Source organism: Glandiceps talaboti, chromosome 13 (genome assembly GCF_964340395.1).
Source record: "Glandiceps talaboti chromosome 13, keGlaTala1.1, whole genome shotgun sequence".
Classification (NCBI taxonomy): domain Eukaryota; kingdom Metazoa; phylum Hemichordata; class Enteropneusta; family Spengelidae; genus Glandiceps; species Glandiceps talaboti.
In genome coordinates, this window is record NC_135561.1 from 4,297,501 (window position 1) to 4,317,760 (window position 20,260).

Sequence of the window (20,260 nt, forward strand, 5' to 3'; positions counted from 1 at the left end):
AGTACCAAAAATAATTAATAATGCAAATGACTCACTTCATTAATATACGTAGGATGTTGACCTAAACCTAATGAGTTCTCGCTATTAAAGGAAAATGTGCAAAAACTTTTTAATTGAATTGATGCAGTAAGTCTTTTGATATAGAGCGTTTACAGACAAATTCATTATATGAGCTTCCCTTTTGGATGGTATAAATGACCAATAACTTGCCACAAAATTGATTTTAGGACAGATATATTATTCATAATCATGAAATTAAAATAGAGAAAATCAAAGCTATGTGGGAAACTTTTTATCATCTATCTGTTGCCATGGTTACTCTTCAACTGCTAGAAGAGAAGGATTATAATTTTTCTGTGGAATTTCTGTAGATTTCACTCACAGTCTAGTTCCTATACAGTATCGTTACCATCTACACCTCCACTCAGTCTAGTTCCTATACAGTATCATTACCATTATTTACACCTCCACTCACAGTATAGTCAAAGTTGTTACTCTAGAAGTCCTGAGATGCACGAGATGCAATTTCAAATTCATCCACAGCCACCCACAGAGCCATTAAAATCATGTCTTCCTTAATCAGTCACAAAACTCTACCCAATAACACAGTCCCTCATAAAGTTAGTGTTTATTGGGACAGTTATGTAATGTCCAAATATGGTATATTTGTCAGCTCAGGATTCTACTTATACACTGTTCATGTCACTTTAGCAGTTGGTGTTCACTGATTGGATGAACAAATTTTTGTGCTGATTGAGGGACTTTGACCAGATGTGGTTTAGTTAGAAACCACACTGACATCCAGACTAATTGTCACATGGTAACTCCATGATTGTGTATCTGTGTGAAAATTATCATTTCATTTCAAAGTCATTCTGACTACATGTACTAAAGTATGATTATGAATTGAAAGTATCATCACTCTGTACTCCTAGGCTCAAAATTAACACGTTATGTGTCCACAGACTACCAATTCTTGTCGTAGGACTACCATAATTTGCAGCTGGTACCCCACTCAGGCTACTACTGATTATGCGATGATTTAAAGGATGGAAGATTTACGGACATGAAAGTATCTTAATAATACACACATTTCTAATAGAGGAACTCTGTTTTCAGTTCAGGAATGCAGGACTATAGGGCACCATCCTTGGGCTACCACTTTCTGAAATTAGTAGCCCACTATGACTACCAAACAAAAAAGTTAATTTCAAGCCCTGTATTCTTACACTTACTTTAAAAAACAACAACTTTTTAACCAACCGACTGATGATGACACATCATTTTTATGGTGTTACAATGAGAAACATACAATTCTCTATGGATGCCCTAACACAGATGCAGTACAAAAGTATTAATAACTCCTGGCTCCCTTCTCTTAGTTAAGTCTATATGCATTACAACTCAGCCCCAACCTTATGAATGATTCTTGTGAATCCTGTAGTTTCCAAACTATCAATGTCTGGCAATACAAATTATTCACCACTGAGGGCTCACTCCAATTCAGATGTACTTACTTATTTGCATGTACGATGGTCCGACTTCCATTTATGGAATTTACCAGGATGCATGATGTTGGAACATTTGCGTTGCTATGGTAAACACAGTGTTCAGTTTTTACACCATGTTTGTGGAGATCATCTTTTATAAACCTGTATTTAATAATAATGTGTTAGAAACAAAAAATAGATATAAAATACATACAGCTCTTGTAAATGAATAGTTTCATTGAAATTACGGGGCAATAAACTGTCAAAATAATAATTGACAATTCTAAACAATTCTAACTTCCACATTACGTTAGACAATCTACATTGTTATCATATACCCAGTATCGCTTTCAGTCCAATTCAATGGAGAGCATGTTTATCAAACCCAGGCAATAATCTCCAAATATGGCAAGTGGTGTGATCATAGATATTCGTTCGCTCAGTGATTTGGCTTTACTAATTTCTTCACCATTTTTATGTTTTTGTGAATAAAACAATATTTCACTGCCATTTATGTGATTCAAATGATGTTTCTGTGCCACTACATGGGGTATATGATAAATCTTTATGGCCCAGATATGGGTTTTGCAGAGCTCAAACGGCTCACAGGCCCTCCTAAACAGGCCTTTCTGCTGTACAACCTTGGCCTACAAAACCAATATCTCAGCCGTAAAGATTAATACTGTGTACAGTTTGTTCTGACAGAAATAAATGACTACAAAGACAGCCTGCATCTTTGGCTGGTTTAATTCAAACCTCGGTGGGATTTTTCAAGTTCAAATCTTTGTATAAATTCTGGAAGAACAATCAAGGATTAAGATATTTTTTTACATGGTTTGAAATCAAACGATAAATTCACTGCCAATAAGATTTTTGGAAGAGGGATACAGACAAATAAATAATCATAACAATATATATGTTTGAATGATAATTCAGTGAACATGAACATGCATTGTCATATATTGTAGTGTCACAGTAATAGCGCCCTCTATAGTCTGCTAAACTTACTGGGATAGTTGGTGTTCAGCAAGGGTTCCCAGGTATTCAGTATTAACACCAAGCTGTGCCAACACAACTGATGTGTTCCCAGCATTACCTCCTCTCTGCCAGTACTGTTCTTTACATCTGTTGACAGAATGAGAAATCATTTATGCACCAATGGCCAATTATTAACAAGTTATGCACACTCACTCAGTCTTGATTGTTTAATCAATATCATATAGTCAACTAACAATGATTCAGTTTTGTAAAAAGGCTCTCCCTCAATTTCTGTTCTCAAAAGCAAACCCTTCCCCATCCAAATATTTAAAAACTGTGAGTTAAAATGCTGTCCATGCAGAGATTTGATTGATTGTGATTATTACAGAACAGAATAGATTTGATTGTTGTGATTATTATAGAACAATGGTGGCAGTGATGTACAACAGTGGGATATGGTGGGATATGTCAAAATAACAAATTCTTAGATAATGCAATGGGTCAAAGGAAAACATGACCCTCTCTTATTTAAAAAAAATTATGGCCCTCCCTCATAATTGTTTTGTAATAATGACCCCTCCCCCCCTCCCCTTGTACTGAAGACTCCCCAAAACCTACCGTGAATCAGTGTCTTCCAGGGGGTAGTGCTCAAGGACATTAAGGATATCTAGGCAAGTTAACCCAACTTGTAAAATCTTCTTTTGGTTCATCTTGATACTAGAAAACACTTATCAAATGTCAGCTGCTCAAAGGTCGACCACTAAAGAAAACGATAAAGAAAACAGGTGACAATATCCCATCATGCATCAGTAGTCGGGAAAAAAAGATGGCTGCGACCAGGCGGAAACATGTGTCCGAAGACACTTTTGGTAAGAATTGCTGTATTTGTGTGTGTGATACTCTTGGAGTAAGAAGTCCTTCTGAAGTAAAGTACAGTATGCAGCTGCAGTAGATTAATTGATAAAAATCATTTGGAAGTAATATCATTCACGGAAACTAAAAGGATAGATTATCGCATGATTAAATGCGATCGGTATCATGAATCATGATGAAAACAAGCACTATAAATGAAGGTAATGAGATCGAAGTGAATAACTCGCAGATCTAAATATTGGATTTTAACCAGATTAGAAAGTATTTGAAAGTCTGAATGATATCTACAGTGTATGTACAGATACGACGTTAGTACTGATTGCAGACGGTTTACGGAACTCGACCCTGACAATGTCAATGTCCCGTGATATCGCGGACGGCGGAAGGGGGATATTATCAGAATCGAGTTCCAACTTACTCCGTCTGCAAGCAGGACTAGTTCGTGATGTGAAAACTAGATAAAGCACATCTATGTATTATTTCAAAATGTTGATGTGAACATGAATAATTATAGTGTTCAATGATAGCTTTTCTCTGTATGTTACAGCCATAGAGGATACTGATGAAGATATTGAGGAACCAACAATGAAGAAAGTAAAGACAAGTATGTTCAAACATGATCCTAAGATTGCTGACAAAGAAGAAGGTGACGATGATGATGATGATGATGATGATGATGATGACGACGACGATGGTGATGATGATGATGATGATGATGATGATGATGACAACAATGATCATGTTGATAATAATAATGATAATGACGATGATGATGACAGCGATGATGATGATGATGGTGATGATGATGAAGAAGAGGACATCGATGACAACAAAACTATGGGAGGAAAGTTTGCTAATTACAAAGATGATGATGTAGATGATAAAAAGAAAGATACAACTCCTGGAATAATCTACTTGAGTAGAATTCCACCTTTCATGAAACCCAAAAGAATTAGAACCATATTTGGCCAATACGGTGAAATTGGAAGATTGTATCTGCAACCAGAAGGTAAGACAGTCAGTGACCAAGTGTAGTATAACAATAATTAGGCCATTTAATATACTATTATCAAATAAACGTTATCTAATGATGATAACTTATTTAGTTGTAGCTCAGTGTCTTTGTCTTTCAATGTTTTAGTAGTCACGTAACAGAGTATCAGGAATGTACAAAGTTTCCTACATCAGTTCTCCTCCCAGGTAGCCTGTCCACTGCTATGATGAATGTGACTGCAGCATCATTCAGTCATCAATGATATTTTAATCAGACGAGAGACCGGGACCCAATGTCAGATGTCTACTATATATGTGTAAATTTAGGTTGCTAAATTAATTTGGGAATGAGGATGGGGCTAGGGGTGGGACTGTAGCTGGGTGTATGTTTACTGCTTTTCATTTCATTTCCTTAAATCTCTTAAGGTCCTCTGACTTTCTCAGTCTCATGATTTCAATTTACAGGTAGAAGGGCCAGGTCATGAATATTCAGTGTGCAGCTATTCAATAATTATGTACATCTGCTAAGACTGAAAGAAGAACAATAGAACTTTAGAAGAGTTTCAATTTGATGTTGTTTATGCTACTAAACAAAATTATGTGGTGTGAAATCATGAAATGGCCCTCCAGAATCCAAAGTTTCTGAAAATCCTTTCATTACCTGGAGTGGTGTTCCATTTAATATCAATAATGTCACTGTAAAGAGCTCAATGGAGATGCACTACCATTCCTTCTTATACAGTCATAACATGTAGAAAGCCAAGCTTTAATTATGAATGAATCTGAAAGGAATTCAATGCTGTGTCTTGATAGTTTCCGTGATCACATGATCAGAATTTATAGAAATTGTGTGAAAAGTATACCTAACTGCACCTAATGATGAATAATTTATATCTAATCCTGCCACTAGCCATTACATGAACTTGACCTGAAGAAGGTTATAACATTAGTGAAATCCACCCCTCCCCTGACTGACACACACACAGACACAGACACACACAGACACAGACACAGACACAGACACAAACACAAACACACAGACAGACGCAAACACAAACACACACACACACACACACACACACTCTCTTGTTACAGGCCCACTATTGTCCCTATTGTAGATTTAAATTCTTGTTTATGAAATCTCTATCTGTAACTAATAATGCATTATTTCCATACTTTCATCTCTGTAGAGAATTACAAACGGAAAGAAAGAAAGAAAAAAGGTCTGAACTCCTCCAAATCATTTGAAGAAGGTTGGGTAGAATTTACAGACAAGAAGATCGCAAAACGAGTTGCTTGGACATTGAACAATACTGCCATAGGTGGTAAGAAGCGGAGTCGCTATTATTACGATTTGTGGAATATCAAATACCTTCATCGATTTAAATGGACACATCTTAATGAAAAACTGGCATATGAACGAGCTGTGCATGGTCAGAGACTGAGAACTGAAATATCACAAGCCAGAAAAGAAACATCGTTTTATTTGCAAACTATAGAGAAAAAGAAAATGTTGGAAAAAATTGAGGAAAAGAAACGCAAGAAAGGGAAGGAAATGAGAATATTTGGAAAGAAATACAAACAAAGACAAACTGATGAAGATTTCAAGAAACAGAAACAAGAAAAAGTTGGCGAAAAGGGATCATCTGATCTTCTGTCAAAAATATTCAAAACAAAGTCATGATAGAGAATTATTCAGAAGTTATCAATATTTTATGTGATTGAAATAAATTTTAGACTAAGATTGTGTCAGTATCTATTTGTGTTTCTCTGTTGATTTTTATTTCAATAATTCATGTCAAAATATGTCCTCACACTTTGATGTGCCCATCACCATGGAGCAAGGCAGTAATCGGAGCTCAATGTACTCTTTCATCTACTGTTTATAAATGTTCATAAAATTATTTTAGCACCTTTTTTTTTATCTCGGATTATCCTCACCTGAGATACCAAATCTCACCTGAACTGAAATGTATGCTAAGTTTACACACACAAGAGTATTGCCATCAGTCAATCACAAACCAACGAAAGAAGTGCAAAACATTTTAATTTCAAATAAAACAATTCTGGACAATAGGGATATCCAAATTTGAACATAAACTTATGTAGTCAGAGTGTGGGCAAAGGTTGGCATGTTGAAAAGTATAATAGACCTCTATAAACCTGTCAAGGAATCCTCTCTTTTATATAAGTCATATTTGTTGCATCCATATTTGACTTATGACCTCGTCCAAAATCATTCTTTGTTTTGAAAATTGTGACCAAGTTGTAGATATCTTAAAACTATGCTGTAGGAGAGGGATTGGTACATAAATGACCTATGCTGATGTCACCAAGAGCATTTATCTATTGTTTCTGTCCATAGGCCCTCCACAGGGTCTTTGTTCTGCCTTACAGGTCAATTTTGTAGAAACAATAGGCAGATAGGGGCATTTGGTGACATCAGCATAATTACAATGCAAATGGCACTGTGGTAGAAGTCAGAACAGCTGATCGTAATCTCAGACCACTAAATTCATAATGAAATTTAAATAAGAGAATAAAATCCCTCCCCCACCTCAGCCCACTTCCATATTGCACCCATGACGGTTCAAAATTGAGTGCAGGAATCGAAGTCAGCTGTAAAAACGACAGCCCGCCCGTGGAGCGCACTCAAACATTTTTTCTTTTGAGCTGATGCAATCGTCACAGTCGACTCGTCAACAACTCTGCATCGGTCCCTAACGAGAAAAACAAACGATTGAATGTCAGAAATAAAGAGGGCGCACTAACAACACGAAAACTGTTCCATGATTTACAGACCACAATGAAACACATAAATGGAAGGGCAAACATTATTCTAAATTTGATTAATCTCTGCCACTTTAAGTATTCAGAGTTATTGGATTATTGTCGTGATGAATACACAAATTGGGCAATGAAATATTCATTTTGATAACCAGGTGTGTACGAATATTGCGACTGTCATCTCATTGGTTCTGTAATCAGTTCAAGGGTCAACATGGCTTCTGCTGCAAGAGAAGGTGTCGTGCATTTGTTACGATCTGTCACCGGTGCATCGTGAGTAATTTATGATCAAAGTGTATTAACAAAATGTATACAATTCTGTGCATTTATTACGATAGCTATTAGCCGATTGATCGTATTGCGCCTTTGCGATAACACTTTTTTTTACACTGTGGCTCCGAACATGATTGCTGATCAGCTGCACACGTAACAGTCCAGTAAAGTAAACAACTTGAGAGGGCCAGGTCGTAGGCCTCCAGGTTGCGTAAACATCATTATAATATCTGGTAGTTACTTGTTGCATGACATATCATGCGATCTTTAGTTTTCATTCCTTTATGCATCACGCTTTATAAAAGTTTTGCAAGTCCGCAGAAACTTGTGAACAAGGACTTAACTTTTGTAACACGTGAAGCAAAGTTCGCCAGATCACGCCCACTTCTTACATTATTCAAACCACAGGTACTCGAATCAATGTAAAAATGTATTGTAATTTGTATATAAATAAGACTTATTTACAAGTCTTATTTACATACATATTTTTTTTTTAAATCATACACATTGATTCGAGTGCCTGTGATTCAAACCAAATTATAACTTAGAGATGAGGCACGCACGTTGCATGAATTAAATATGATGCAAGTTAGTGATCTGGAAAGATAACGAAGTGACATACTTCATTGTTGCCGTCATTGCGTAATGTTGCACACTTTGGTAACAAATAACCTAAATGAAAATGAGCAGAAATTTTTGGGTTGAAATTAATGTAAACAAACAGAGTAAGTTGTAACTGCTACATCGGACAGTGTATTTCATTATGATTGATCATCACCAATCATAACTTACAGCCGCTAAATGTAAATGAGTAAAGACGTGTACAATTCACATGGCATAGTTTACACTATTTCATATTGTAAATGTCATTCTTAGTATAGTGTTTGACGGACTGTGCAGAGTAGTTACCGAGTCAAATATGTTGTGAGAGCTTATACTTACTGTCACTACTGACTTGTAGTAAATCATTGCATGACAATGCATTATTTGCACTTTATACAATATTGACATAAATTATTTGAACTTTTTCTAAAGTTTATGTAAGAATTCTATTATATAAATCGGTTGCCAATGTGAAGTACTGATACTCTATGACACATAGTAGACCAAATATTAGAAGACCATGTACAGTAAAAGTTTATCTCCATTTTATACAAATAACTAATGCATAAATAGCCTTCTTGTAGACTTGAAGGACTAACACTAATACACTATATTAGCTATCCAGACATTTTGATTTTTTTTTAAAATTTTCATGTTTCCTAGGACAAGCGAAAATGTAAAAAAATCAAAATTGCAGTTGGAATGTCTGAAATTGTGTTGTAGTGTTTAATAGTTCTTGAAGTCTACAGGTATTCTAATGCATAAATTGAATAATACCATTTTCAACCATGTTACTTCAGTTTTATAGAAATACCTCCACTTTACTCATTTAATCTTTTCGGGGGATTTCAAAATCTCCCAGAATGTATTATAGAGCAAGTCCAAATCTGGCAAAGTCCTCCTCTTTTATAGAAATTATAAGTAATTTATTTTGATATTATACAAATGTATATCATTATCTTGTTCTGTACAAGATGTCGGTGTCCAGCTCACTCCCAAGCTTTCAACCACGGTGGTTACCTTGGTGCTGCAGTAACACAGTCCACCATACACCATATGAAGAAATGTTCCAGTGAAGCTGTTCCACCAAAGGAGTATGCTTTTGAGGTGAGGACATTTGACAATGAATTTTCTAGATATGTTTTACACTGTAGAGAATAAACACTTAGGAGTCATGCATATTCATTGTTCAACCATGAATAATTTTTCCTGCAGACTCCCATCATGCAATGGCCCACAGCAAAGATACCTTATAATTTAGTCTAAATCACAACATGAACTTGACATTTCTCTGAAATCTGGTATAACAAGATTTACCTTTGTTGTTACCTTTATACAGATGGCATGCAGTAATATCCGATATGGGAAGGGAGTTACCCAAGAAGTTGGCATGGTAGGAAATTTTACTGAAAAAGTGTATCATTTTACAATACAATTCTGACTGTTGATGAGTAATAAATCTTGCAATAATTATATTTGTTTGGCTCACATACAAAAAAAAATATTGATATACAAATGTATTACAAAAAAAATAAAAGTCACATAAGCTACAGTTAAATTGAATATTACATCAATTCACTTGCATATCCCTATCTCTTTTTAGCTCCGCTGTCAGCGAAAGTAGATTTTTGTTATAAAATGGTGACTATGGTATAAAAGTACAATACATTACCAACTTTCTGTGTAAAAAGTGTTTTATAGTGAGACATCATATGAAACCACTAATCACTTTATTGCATCGCTAAAACAAAACTGCATAGTGAAGAGCTGAAGAACTGAACCACTTTTACATGTTACCAAAATAAAAAATTAAATTAAAAAAAAACAGCGGAGCTATTCTGACCGAAAGGTCGCTTGTTTGTGAATGCAGTAAAAAATGTAAAATTAGATAGTGATGTCAGAAGTTCATTATTGTGTATTCTCATTACTATTCTGTACTCGTTAAAATTTAAGTCAATTATAACAAAAGTTGTAAACTCACAGGATGCTAGTGAGAAAAAAAAGTGAAAATAGTTGCCTGTATTTGTCCAGCTTGTTCAACACTTGAGTTGAAAATATTATTTAATTGATCACCAAGTTTTTGTTTCACTCTTGCTGTTCCAGGATTTTCAAAATCTTGCTTCAAAGAATGTCTGCTTGGTTACAGATAAAAAGGTTAGTAACGGATGGTAAAAGAATGATATAAAATGTTTTGACACATCTGTTTATTGTGTACCAGACCAGTAATTACTTGCTATGGTGCATGTGCATACTTGTGGTATTAGCACTCAGTGCAATACTGCAAACATTATTGAATACCTGCATGCAAATTATATGCAAATGAGAGAGCAGTCGTTCATTGCACATGAAAGTGCGTGATCACACAGTACAATTTTTACTAAAATTTGCTGTTTTGGATAAACATAATTATGTAATAATAATAACCCTATTCCATGTGAGTTCAAGTGTGGGTACTTGGAGGTATTTGCACTCGTGCTTACAATGTTTCATTTCACTCTTGAAAGTACTGCTGCAGAGAGCACTGCAAGCACCCATGCAAATACCCCAAGTACGCTACACTTGCACTCTCACATCATGAGGTTCTGTAATAGTATTACACAATACCAGTTTGATGTAAGATTATTGTTGGCCGTATTTATCCTAAATTTTGCTCATTAACTCTGGAAGCTTAATAGATGAGTTGAGTGTCTCCACCCATGATATTCATGATGATCTTTCTAATGAGACCTTGAACTTTGACCTTGGCCTCTATGTTCAAGGTGAAATGACTCAATATGTTCGAAGTGTCCATGTACACTCTGACATGTACACTCTGACATGCATGGACTGGTCTTCACCAACCCTTGCACAACTGTCAGATACTGTAATCCAATTATGTACATAACTTTATTTCATGGCCATTGTTAAAACAACCAAATGGTGACCATATTTGTCTTAAAAATTCAGAATATTTGGAATTAGCAAGATGGAATGAAGACTTTAACTGTAATTTATTTGGATCTCCCTCTACTAAACACAACCTTGCATTAACAGTGTAGTAAGACTTAGTTGTACAATTTTACCCACAGTTAGCAGGGCTTCCTCCAGTCAAGGCTGCTGTAGAATCATTGGAGAAACATCATGTGAAGTTTAGTGTCTTTGACGATGTAAGAATAGAACCAACAGATACAAGGTAAGAAAAGGATGCAAATCAGACAAGTAGCCCTAGAACCTTCCAAGTATTTGTATCAGAGGAATTCTGTAAGAACTATTTGATTGACCTAATTCTGTACTTTTACATTCTGATAATGTCACAGTTTCACTCATGTTGTTTGAATTCGAAGATGATACAGAAATAAACCAAAGACACTTAGTATATTTTGGACATTTGACATTAGAGAATGCCCTACTTATCATACTTTATCATATCAGCTATGACAGGCTAAGACCATAATGAACTGATCAAGGGTCAAATGCAAGGAAACTACTTCAGTCACAAAAACAACTTGTGTAAGAGGAGCAGTGTCTAACTAATACTTACACAACTTATTGCAGACGATGATCTCTAACTTACCCTTGATCCTTGATTTAATTGTGGTGTTGTATGAGATAACATATGGTGTACATGAAATGACACTTTCACAGTGTGACCTAATTTTCAAAGGAGACAGACGTGTCAACATTCAATAAGATGTATGTTTACATAGGGTGTAGGTTGAATTATGGCGTTATTTTACAGTGTATAGAACTATGACATTATATCATACAATGTATGTGGCGTTATTCACACAGTGTAGAGAATCATGGTGTTATAAGTGCTCAAGCTATCACTGAATATTAACACCATGTACCTAATCTATTAAACTTTCTTGTGTTGGGCGCAAAGAAATTCATTGACGTAAGTCATTGTAACGAGAATGTACTGGACTTTACATACTTCCAATCTTTTGTACACAAAAAACAGAATGCTTCATTGCCAATCATAAAAGCAAACTTGATAAACACCTTTAAAAATGGGGTTATTTTCCTCAGTTTCTTGGCCCAGTGACAGTATAGAGGAATTATAAAGAAATTACTTTTGAAATGTAATATTTTCCAGCCAAACGTTTCCAGTCATGTTAACTGATTCTTCTGACTGCAATAAAAACATCTCTTTGACACCATGTAGTTGAATGTGCTCTTATAAGCGAATAAAATGAAATACAGTAAAAGCTAGGGCTACATGTATTCACAAGAACCCCAAACTTATATTCAAAAAGAGTTATGATGTCAGTGAAAAGAAGCTTTCAGGGCAATGGTATATTTGTTGTTGTTACTGAGTATAACCTCCTCCCTGTCTAGAGTTAGCATGGGTACAGTGCTTTTGCTAGGGTTGGAGAACTCCGGTAACAGAAAGTGGGAATATGGTAAACTGGTATAATTTTCAATACATTGTACCATCATTTGGTGGGGAACTCTAGTAAAATGATAGGGACTTGGGTAGATTTTACCTACTTACCACCTATGACAAAAACACTGGGCCGGGAAGGGTATACCGTCAAATGTAAGTACCCTGAAATTACTACTAGTACCTCCATCCAGCTGCCTCCATTATATCTCATTGACTCAGCACTTAAACAAATGTTCTCTAAATCTTTTATCATGCAGTTTCAAGACAGCCATTGATTTTGCCAAGAAGGGAAACTTTGACGCCTTTCTAGCAGTTGGTGGTGGGTCTGTGATAGATACAGCTAAAGCTGCTAATCTGTATTCATGTAACCCAGAGGCTGAATTCCTGGACTATGTCAATGCCCCTGTAGGCAAAGGATTGCCCGTCAGAGGATCTGTTAAGCCTCTTATAGCTGGTAAGTGTCAGGGGGTCTGTCAAATCTCTTATAGCTGGTAAGTGTCAGGGGATCTGTTAAACCTCTTATAGCTGGTAAGTGTCAGGGAGTCTGTTATTAGCCTCTTATAGCTGGTAAGTGTCAGGGGTCTGTTATTAGCCTCTTATAGCTGGTAAGTGTCAGGGGGTCTGTCAAACCTCATAGCTGGTAAGTGTCAGGGCAACTCAGCTCTTAGAATCTGTGAATGTGTCTTATTGTACATACACCCTTTATCAATACAGTAACTTTGTAGAAGACAACTCGTTATTACCATTTTCTACCAAATAATGAATACATGTATTGGTTCTAAATGTATTATTTATTGTAATTTTCTTCCATTCCATACAGTGTAGTCCTCAGCTCTTAGGGTATGCTAATGAGTAAAGCTGGCAATGAGCTGCACAATTGCAAGAACTTTACTTCATCTTAAGAAATTTTTAACAAATGGCCGTGTGAACCATTGATCAGCATTTTTGTGGCCATAATTTCTCATATGTCCCTCAGATATATATCATGGAACCATATGCTTTGCTCAATAATAGGATTTGGAAGTATCTGTAGTTGTCTTCTTTTGATTTTTCAGTTCCAACTACAGCTGGTACTGGTAGTGAAACAACTGGAGTAGCCATCTTTGATTATGAACCTTTGCATGCTAAAACAGGTAATCATACAAATCACTTTGTGTAACATTTTGATGAAGTTTGGAAAGGGGTTTTGGCTATCTTTAATTATGAATCTTTGCATGCTAAAACAGGTAATGGCACAAATTACTATGGGTAACAATAAATGTTTTGTAACTGAAGTACAATATTAAAGGATAATATAATTATGCCTCTTCAAGCATAATTTATGAAAAATCATGAAAATTACTGGTGATTTGGGAAGTTTTGACTCATATTTTGAGCACCGCAAAACTATTGTAGACACAGGTTGTCATGACATAGGACGACCAGGGTATATAATCCATATTTTCTGTTCAAAGACAATAACTTGGCAGACTATGGTATAATTACTAATTATACTTTGATATACTATGATAAGAATTATTTATTGATTTGTGTAGGTATTGGTAGTAGAAGTATTCGGCCATTACTTGGTATAGTAGATCCACTCCACACTACACACATGCCGGAAAGAGTAGCAGCCAACAGTGGTTTTGATGTCCTTTGGTAAGTGTAGTCTTTATGTTAACAATGAAATTTTATATTGAACTGAATTGAATTCAAATTTATTCCACCAGAGGAAAGAGAAAACAAAATGTACAAACTTAAAAGTAACCGAAAAAAATTTTGGTGCAGAGGGCCATGGAAATAGTTCCCTTGGAACTAATCAAAGTCCATAAACCAGACATACATGTAAATTAAGGCAATTTTGGATTTTTGATCTATTGTCTTTATTTTTGTGATTTCTGTGTACACAACGTTTATTTTGTAAAGTTCAGTAACTAGATAAGGATTTGTGATTTTTGTATACAAAACTGAGATCAGGTTCTTGGTATTCTTCTTTTAAAGCCATGCATTAGAATCCTATACAGCCATTCCATTTAATGAGAGAACCCCTAGACCTAGTAACCCAATAGAAAGACCAGCCTACCAAGGTAGTAATCCTATCAGTGATATCTGGGCACTGGATGCACTCAAGATTGTTAAAAAGTTCATGAAAAGGTATGTACAAATACTCAATTCAGATCTATCTTAATAAACCCTGAACATAATGTGACTTTGAATTCTACATAAGCCCTTTCCAACCAACTGTTCGCAAAGTATTTTACAGTTCCTACTTCTGGTGTAGGCCAATAATAGCACAACCACCCTTTTTAAAGGAGAACAGAACTCCAGGAAATAGAGACATTTTCATTTCCCACTGCTGCAGCCATCAAGAATTAAAGTCCTCTGTCCTACCAGGTCCCCAATTACACAGATAGGTTGATTGGAACAACTCAAGGTTCAAATCTTGCCTAAGGACTTTAGCCATTCAGAAATAAACAGCAATGGCGAGGCTTAAACCAACAACCAACAGATTCCAAGTTGGCCACGCTAACACTTCGACCATCATGACTCCACAAGTATATGTTATGTTCCACATCCACATACAGTGTTAAGGCAGTTTGACAGTTTGGTAATTTCGAGAACCAAACATATATGTACAACCACAGACAATTAAGAAAATACTTGTCTGTGGTACAACAGAACAATATATACAAGTTACTGGTGAGATACAGACATAGAGGAAAGTATGAAGTGTTTTATATTCTGACTCTTCTCACTAACTTCACCACAGAGCTGTATTTGACCGTGAAGACTTTGAAGCTAGATCCATGATGCACCTGGCCAGTGTGTTTGCTGGTGTTGGCTTTGGTAATGCAGGTGTACATCTCTGGTAAGTATTTATTAACGTAACTACATTTGACCAATATTTCATCTCTAATGTTATTTAATTACACAATGGAAATTGTAATGGAAAAGAGTTTCAGCATAAACCAGAATAAACCATAAATGACTATAACATACATTATAGACTGTGTCCTTTTAAGATATGAAAACAAATGAGTATTAATTAAAATGTATCGTGTATAAATTTATATTCTTGTTCTATAGCCACAGTATATCCCATATCTGGTTTGATGAAATCTACCAACTATCATGTATAAATTTATGTTCTGTTCTTTAGTCATGGCATGTCATATCCCATATCTGGTTTAGTGAAATAATGTACCTGATATTAATAAATTTATACTCCTGTTCTTTAGTCATGGCATGTCATATCCCATATCTGGTTTAGTGAAATAATGTACCTGATATTAATAAATTTATATTTTTGTTCTGTAGTCACGGCATGTCATATCCCATATCTGGTTTAGTCAAGAAATACAAAGCTAAGGACTATGATGTCAACCATGCTATTGTTGTAAGTATTAGAATACACTTAGTATAGTATAGTGGAGAAAATTGAAATGAACTAAAGAATATGAAAGTCGAGTTTAAAGTAACTCACTTTTGCCAATAACTTAAAAGCAAGTAGGTGTCTGCAAATCAATATGCTATGTCCACAGGTGAAGTTAGGGTCTATTCTATATGACGACAGTTTATTTCTGCTGTGTAATGGAATCAAAAGTCAATTATACTCCTTAGTATATATCTTTGTGGTCATTCTCATTTTCTTTATTTTACTGCAACTAGATTTCATTTACAATTTTCAAAAAGGATCTCTGAGATTCATGGAAATTTTTTTAAAAAAGAAGTAAAAACTCAGTTACTCCATACTCTGACTAGATAATATTATAATTGTGCAAGTAATTAATTCCTTGTATAGGGATAGTGTTTACACTTATAAGTCACACATTGCTATCTGGGTAGTGAGTAATCTTTATCTCCACTTGTAGATCTCTGTGATAACAATACAGGTTGTTGGTGACCAAGCAGTTTAATAGCTTGTGTGCCACGTACCACTGTAGTCTGGGTTCAAACCTGCCTAGCACTGACTTGGTTTGATTAAAAATTATCTAGTCCTGTGTGTAAGAAAGGTGATGCCTAGTTTGACTGAACAATTCAGGTTTTCCCTGGGTACTCCAGTTTCCTTCTGGTGTAGGGCACTTTAATGGTGCACAATTGGTAACCATTAACAAATTTCTGAATTTATTTTGCCAAAAAAGATTAAATTGTTAACATGGAGATTCTTCTAAATTTGTTTCAGCCCCATGGTTTGTCTGTGGTGATGACAGCTCCTGCTGTTTTCCAGTTCACTGCACCAATGTGTCCAGAAAGACATATAGAGGCTGCAGGACTCTTAGGTTAGTTCACCTATAAATAGGGCTGTTTCAAAATGTTTTGTCACTGGCATACACTCACTCTGGGTAGGTTGCAGTCACTTCTCACTCTAGGTAGGTTGCAGTCCCTTCTCACTCTAGGTAGGTTGCAGTCACTTCTCACTCTAGGTAGGTTGCAGTCCCTTCTCACTCTGGGTAAGTTGCAGTCACTTCTCACTCTAGGTAGGTTGCAGTCCCTTCTCACTCTGGGTAGGTTGCAGTCACTTATCACTCTAGGTAGGTTGCAGTCCCTTCTCACTCTAGGTAGGTTGCAGTCCCTTCTCACTCTAGGTAGGTTGCAGTCCCTTCTCACTCTGGGTAGGTTGCAGTCACTTATCACTCTAGGTAGATTGCAGTCCCTTCTCACTCTAGGTAGGTTGCAGTCCCTTCTCACTCTAGGTAGATTGCAGTCCCTTCTCACTCTAGGTAGGTTGCAGTCCCTTCTCACTCTAGGTATGTTGCAGTCCCTTCTCACTCTAGGTATGTTACAGTCCCTTCTCACTCTAGGTATGTTGCAGTCCCTTCTCACTCTAGGTAGGTTACAGTCACTTCTCACTCTAGGTATGTTGCAGTCCCTTCTCACTCTAGGTAGGTTACAGTCACTTCTCACTCTAGGTAGGTTGCAGTTCCTTCTCACTCTAGGTAGGTTGCAGTCCCTTCTCACTCTAGGTAGGTTGCAGTCACTTATCACTCTAGGTAGGTTGCAGTCCCATCTGTTTTGCAGTTGTAATCAATTCCATTCATGATAGTGCATGCCATGGCACACAATCCAGTGAAAGTACTTTTGAAAGACTAAGTTAACCATCTGACCCGTCATTGCAATATTGCTCAAAATTATTTCATTTTTAAACTCTGAGTGCAACAAACATATCTCTACATGTTATAAGTTACATATATTTTGAAGACAGGAACTTAGAAGTACTTTCAGTAGATTACATGCTGTTGCAAATGCAAGCAATCACAACTGGAAAATGGAAGTGGCTATAACCTACCTACAGTGGGTGTTTTGCCAGCAGCAGTACAGTGCTATTAGTTTTTGAAATGTCCTACAGCAACTAATCGTTCACCTTTGCTAATTCAGCCCTTTGGTATTAAAAAATATTTCATATTGAGAACTGATTTATCTTTGGTTTATTGCTCATAAATCTATATATTTATGTTTTCATCGTCAAGGTGCTGATACTACCAATGTGAAGAGAGAGGATGCAGGTTTATTGTTAGCTGACACACTCAGAGTCTTTATGCAAGATTTAGGAGTTGATGATGGATTAAATGAATTTGGATTTACCAATGATGATATCCCAGCATTGGTTAAAGGAACTCTACCACAGGTTTGTAGCTAACTTAGACTGACAGCTATTTATGTTTACTGGTAAATCCTCTCTCTCAACTTGGGGTGGTGGTGGTGGTGGTGGGGGTGGGGGGTGGTGGTGAGAGATGGGATGGCTTTTGTTTGTACACAAGTAACTACAAGTTCAGCAAAACAGGTACATAGGTTTGTAGCGATCCAAGATTGTTATTACAGTGGTAAATAGAACCTCTAGCTCAAGTTTGTAGCTATCATAGGTTACTAGCTAAATATATTACGATTAATCAATACCGCTGTCATAAGATCTACTGTCATGATATACATTTGGATTACACACTCAAATAATGGTACATAGTTTTGCATGTTACATCCAAATTATGTATATTTGTTTGTTAAGTATCACCGCTGTTCATACTATACCTATGAGTACGTAGTAGACTGTTACGATTTCATCGGTCAACCTGTCTGGGGAAAGGGAGATTAGATCGTGCCCACAGTGGCTGATCTGTCAGTCTAGGTACTTGGGTAAACGTCAATTAACAAAATGTTTAATTCATGATCTAAATGTATGTGTTATGTTTATTTACCAGCACCGTGTTACCAAGCTAGCACCCAGACCTCAGAGTGAAGAAGACTTAGCATCTATGTTTGAGAAGTCCATGAAGATTTACTAAGAATTCAACATTGATGTTACTAATCATCTATGGGTTGTAACAGTAGTATATGGTGTAAAGGATCAATTACCTTAAATAGTACTATACAGAACATTTACATGTTCCAAAAATTTGCTATTTTAACTACATTTAATCAATCTCACAGCAGAGATAAAAAGGATATTAAAATCACTGTGACCGTCTTCCAAATTGTAATCTTCATTATATTTGAATCGACAGAGTAAATGTGGTCTTTTCTCCAATATGATAAGGTAATATATACTGCCCGTTTCATTTTACCGTTCACTTGCTCTGTTCGATACAACCATGCAGAAAGCAGTTCGAAACTGCTCATGATACCTTAAGATGGCAAGATTGAATGAATACAGTTTCTTGCTACATTTCATTTTCAGCAAGATTGAATGAATACAGTTTCTTGCAACATTGCAACACGTTAAATGAACTTATATGCCACCATGTAGACATCAAAACATTGTATGTGCCAATGTGTGTGTGTTCAGTTGCAGTATGTTTTAAATGGTTTATTTCATTTTGACAAAATGTAACAATACATTGCGATCTTGTTATCTTAATGTGTAACATGTGCAGTTTTTACGTTTGGTTTCTGTGTGGTTTTATTAAACCATACACAGATGGAGGGTCAGACAGAGCCAGTTTAACATGAAACAGTTGGTCGAATAGAATTTGTATAACTCTAGTGGAAAATCTCATGACATGTTACCATGGCAATAAACTACATGTAGAAAAGACGTGTATACCTGGTAATGTAACACATTCTCAAATTTATCATGGCAAGATAGCATGGCACTAATCTTGCTGACTAATGATATATGTACTTCTCAACAATGTAAGGATATGATCTTTATCTCCACATTAAGAGTACTTTATGCCAGTGAATGTATTTGTGAAGAGATCATGCTGCTACTAACAAGTTGCTTTTTAGTTGGAATCAAGTATTCTATAATTATGGTATGTCTATTTTATAAAATTATACTAATCATGTACACAATAAATTTAAATATATGTCACAAATTGTCTTTATAATATTTCAATATGAGTGTGTATGTATGTACATACATACATACATACATACATATGTGTGTATGTGTGTGTATGTAATAAATGCCGTCCGGGTAAATACACGCCGACGTAGGAGGCGTGTATTGCCAGGATGGCATTTATCTTGTACCCTGGCAAATAATTCAATGGTGTCATATTCTTCCCAGGAAAAAATTCATACACGCAATGTTTATGTTTTGATTTGCGACAAGACACCCTGACGCCAACGTGACTTCCAATCAAAGCTGACACGTGTCAACAAACTGAATACATGCCTGTGTCAACATTCAATGTCACACACGTTACTATATCGCTATGTTGCACGACAAAAATAGCAATTACATCCCAATGTAGTGTATTTCATACCACTATGTATTTGCTTGATATTATTATGTAGGACATTCATATTACAAACTACTCAATACAATCACATCCATCATGTGTATGCAACTAGTGATATGAAATTTAATCGCCACTGATAAAACAAAACATGGCTACTGACATCAAAAATACAACTTTCAGCGAAATTGTTTATCTGTGTCTAGCGTAAAGAAACAGCATATTAATTACATGCA

At 35.9% G+C, this 20,260-nt stretch overlaps 3 protein-coding genes across 3 annotated transcripts in view; 2 read left to right on the forward strand and 1 right to left on the reverse strand.

Moving 5' to 3' along the window:
• The window catches only part of LOC144445115 (ketohexokinase-like), a 13,330-nt gene extending 10,152 nt beyond the window's left edge, over positions 1-3,178 (reverse strand). Inside the window, exons 1-3 of the mRNA XM_078134668.1 lie at positions 3,087-3,178; positions 2,499-2,615; positions 1,518-1,652 (exon numbers count right to left, since the gene is read on the reverse strand). Of these exons, the coding sequence (XP_077990794.1) occupies positions 1,518-1,652; positions 2,499-2,615; positions 3,087-3,178 (344 nt within the window). The remainder of the gene's footprint in view (positions 1-1,517; positions 1,653-2,498; positions 2,616-3,086) is intronic.
• A 115-nt stretch (positions 3,179-3,293) lies between these two features.
• Positions 3,294-6,045, forward strand: LOC144444812 (uncharacterized). The gene is made up of 3 exons (XM_078134352.1): positions 3,294-3,337; positions 3,889-4,350; positions 5,525-6,045. The coding sequence occupies exons 1-3, from the start codon at positions 3,295-3,297 to the stop codon at positions 6,016-6,018; spliced, it is 999 nt and encodes a 332-aa protein (XP_077990478.1). The 5' UTR covers position 3,294; the 3' UTR covers positions 6,019-6,045.
• A 1,274-nt stretch (positions 6,046-7,319) lies between these two features.
• On the forward strand, positions 7,320-19,570 carry LOC144444604 (hydroxyacid-oxoacid transhydrogenase, mitochondrial-like). The gene is made up of 14 exons (XM_078134087.1): positions 7,320-7,394; positions 8,972-9,104; positions 9,337-9,390; positions 10,101-10,151; positions 11,066-11,169; positions 12,624-12,820; positions 13,422-13,499; positions 13,902-14,007; positions 14,350-14,502; positions 15,119-15,217; positions 15,667-15,745; positions 16,532-16,628; positions 17,817-17,974; positions 18,543-19,570. The coding sequence occupies exons 1-14, from the start codon at positions 7,336-7,338 to the stop codon at positions 18,624-18,626; spliced, it is 1,452 nt and encodes a 483-aa protein (XP_077990213.1). The 5' UTR covers positions 7,320-7,335; the 3' UTR covers positions 18,627-19,570.
• The last annotated feature ends 690 nt before the right edge of the window (positions 19,571-20,260 follow it).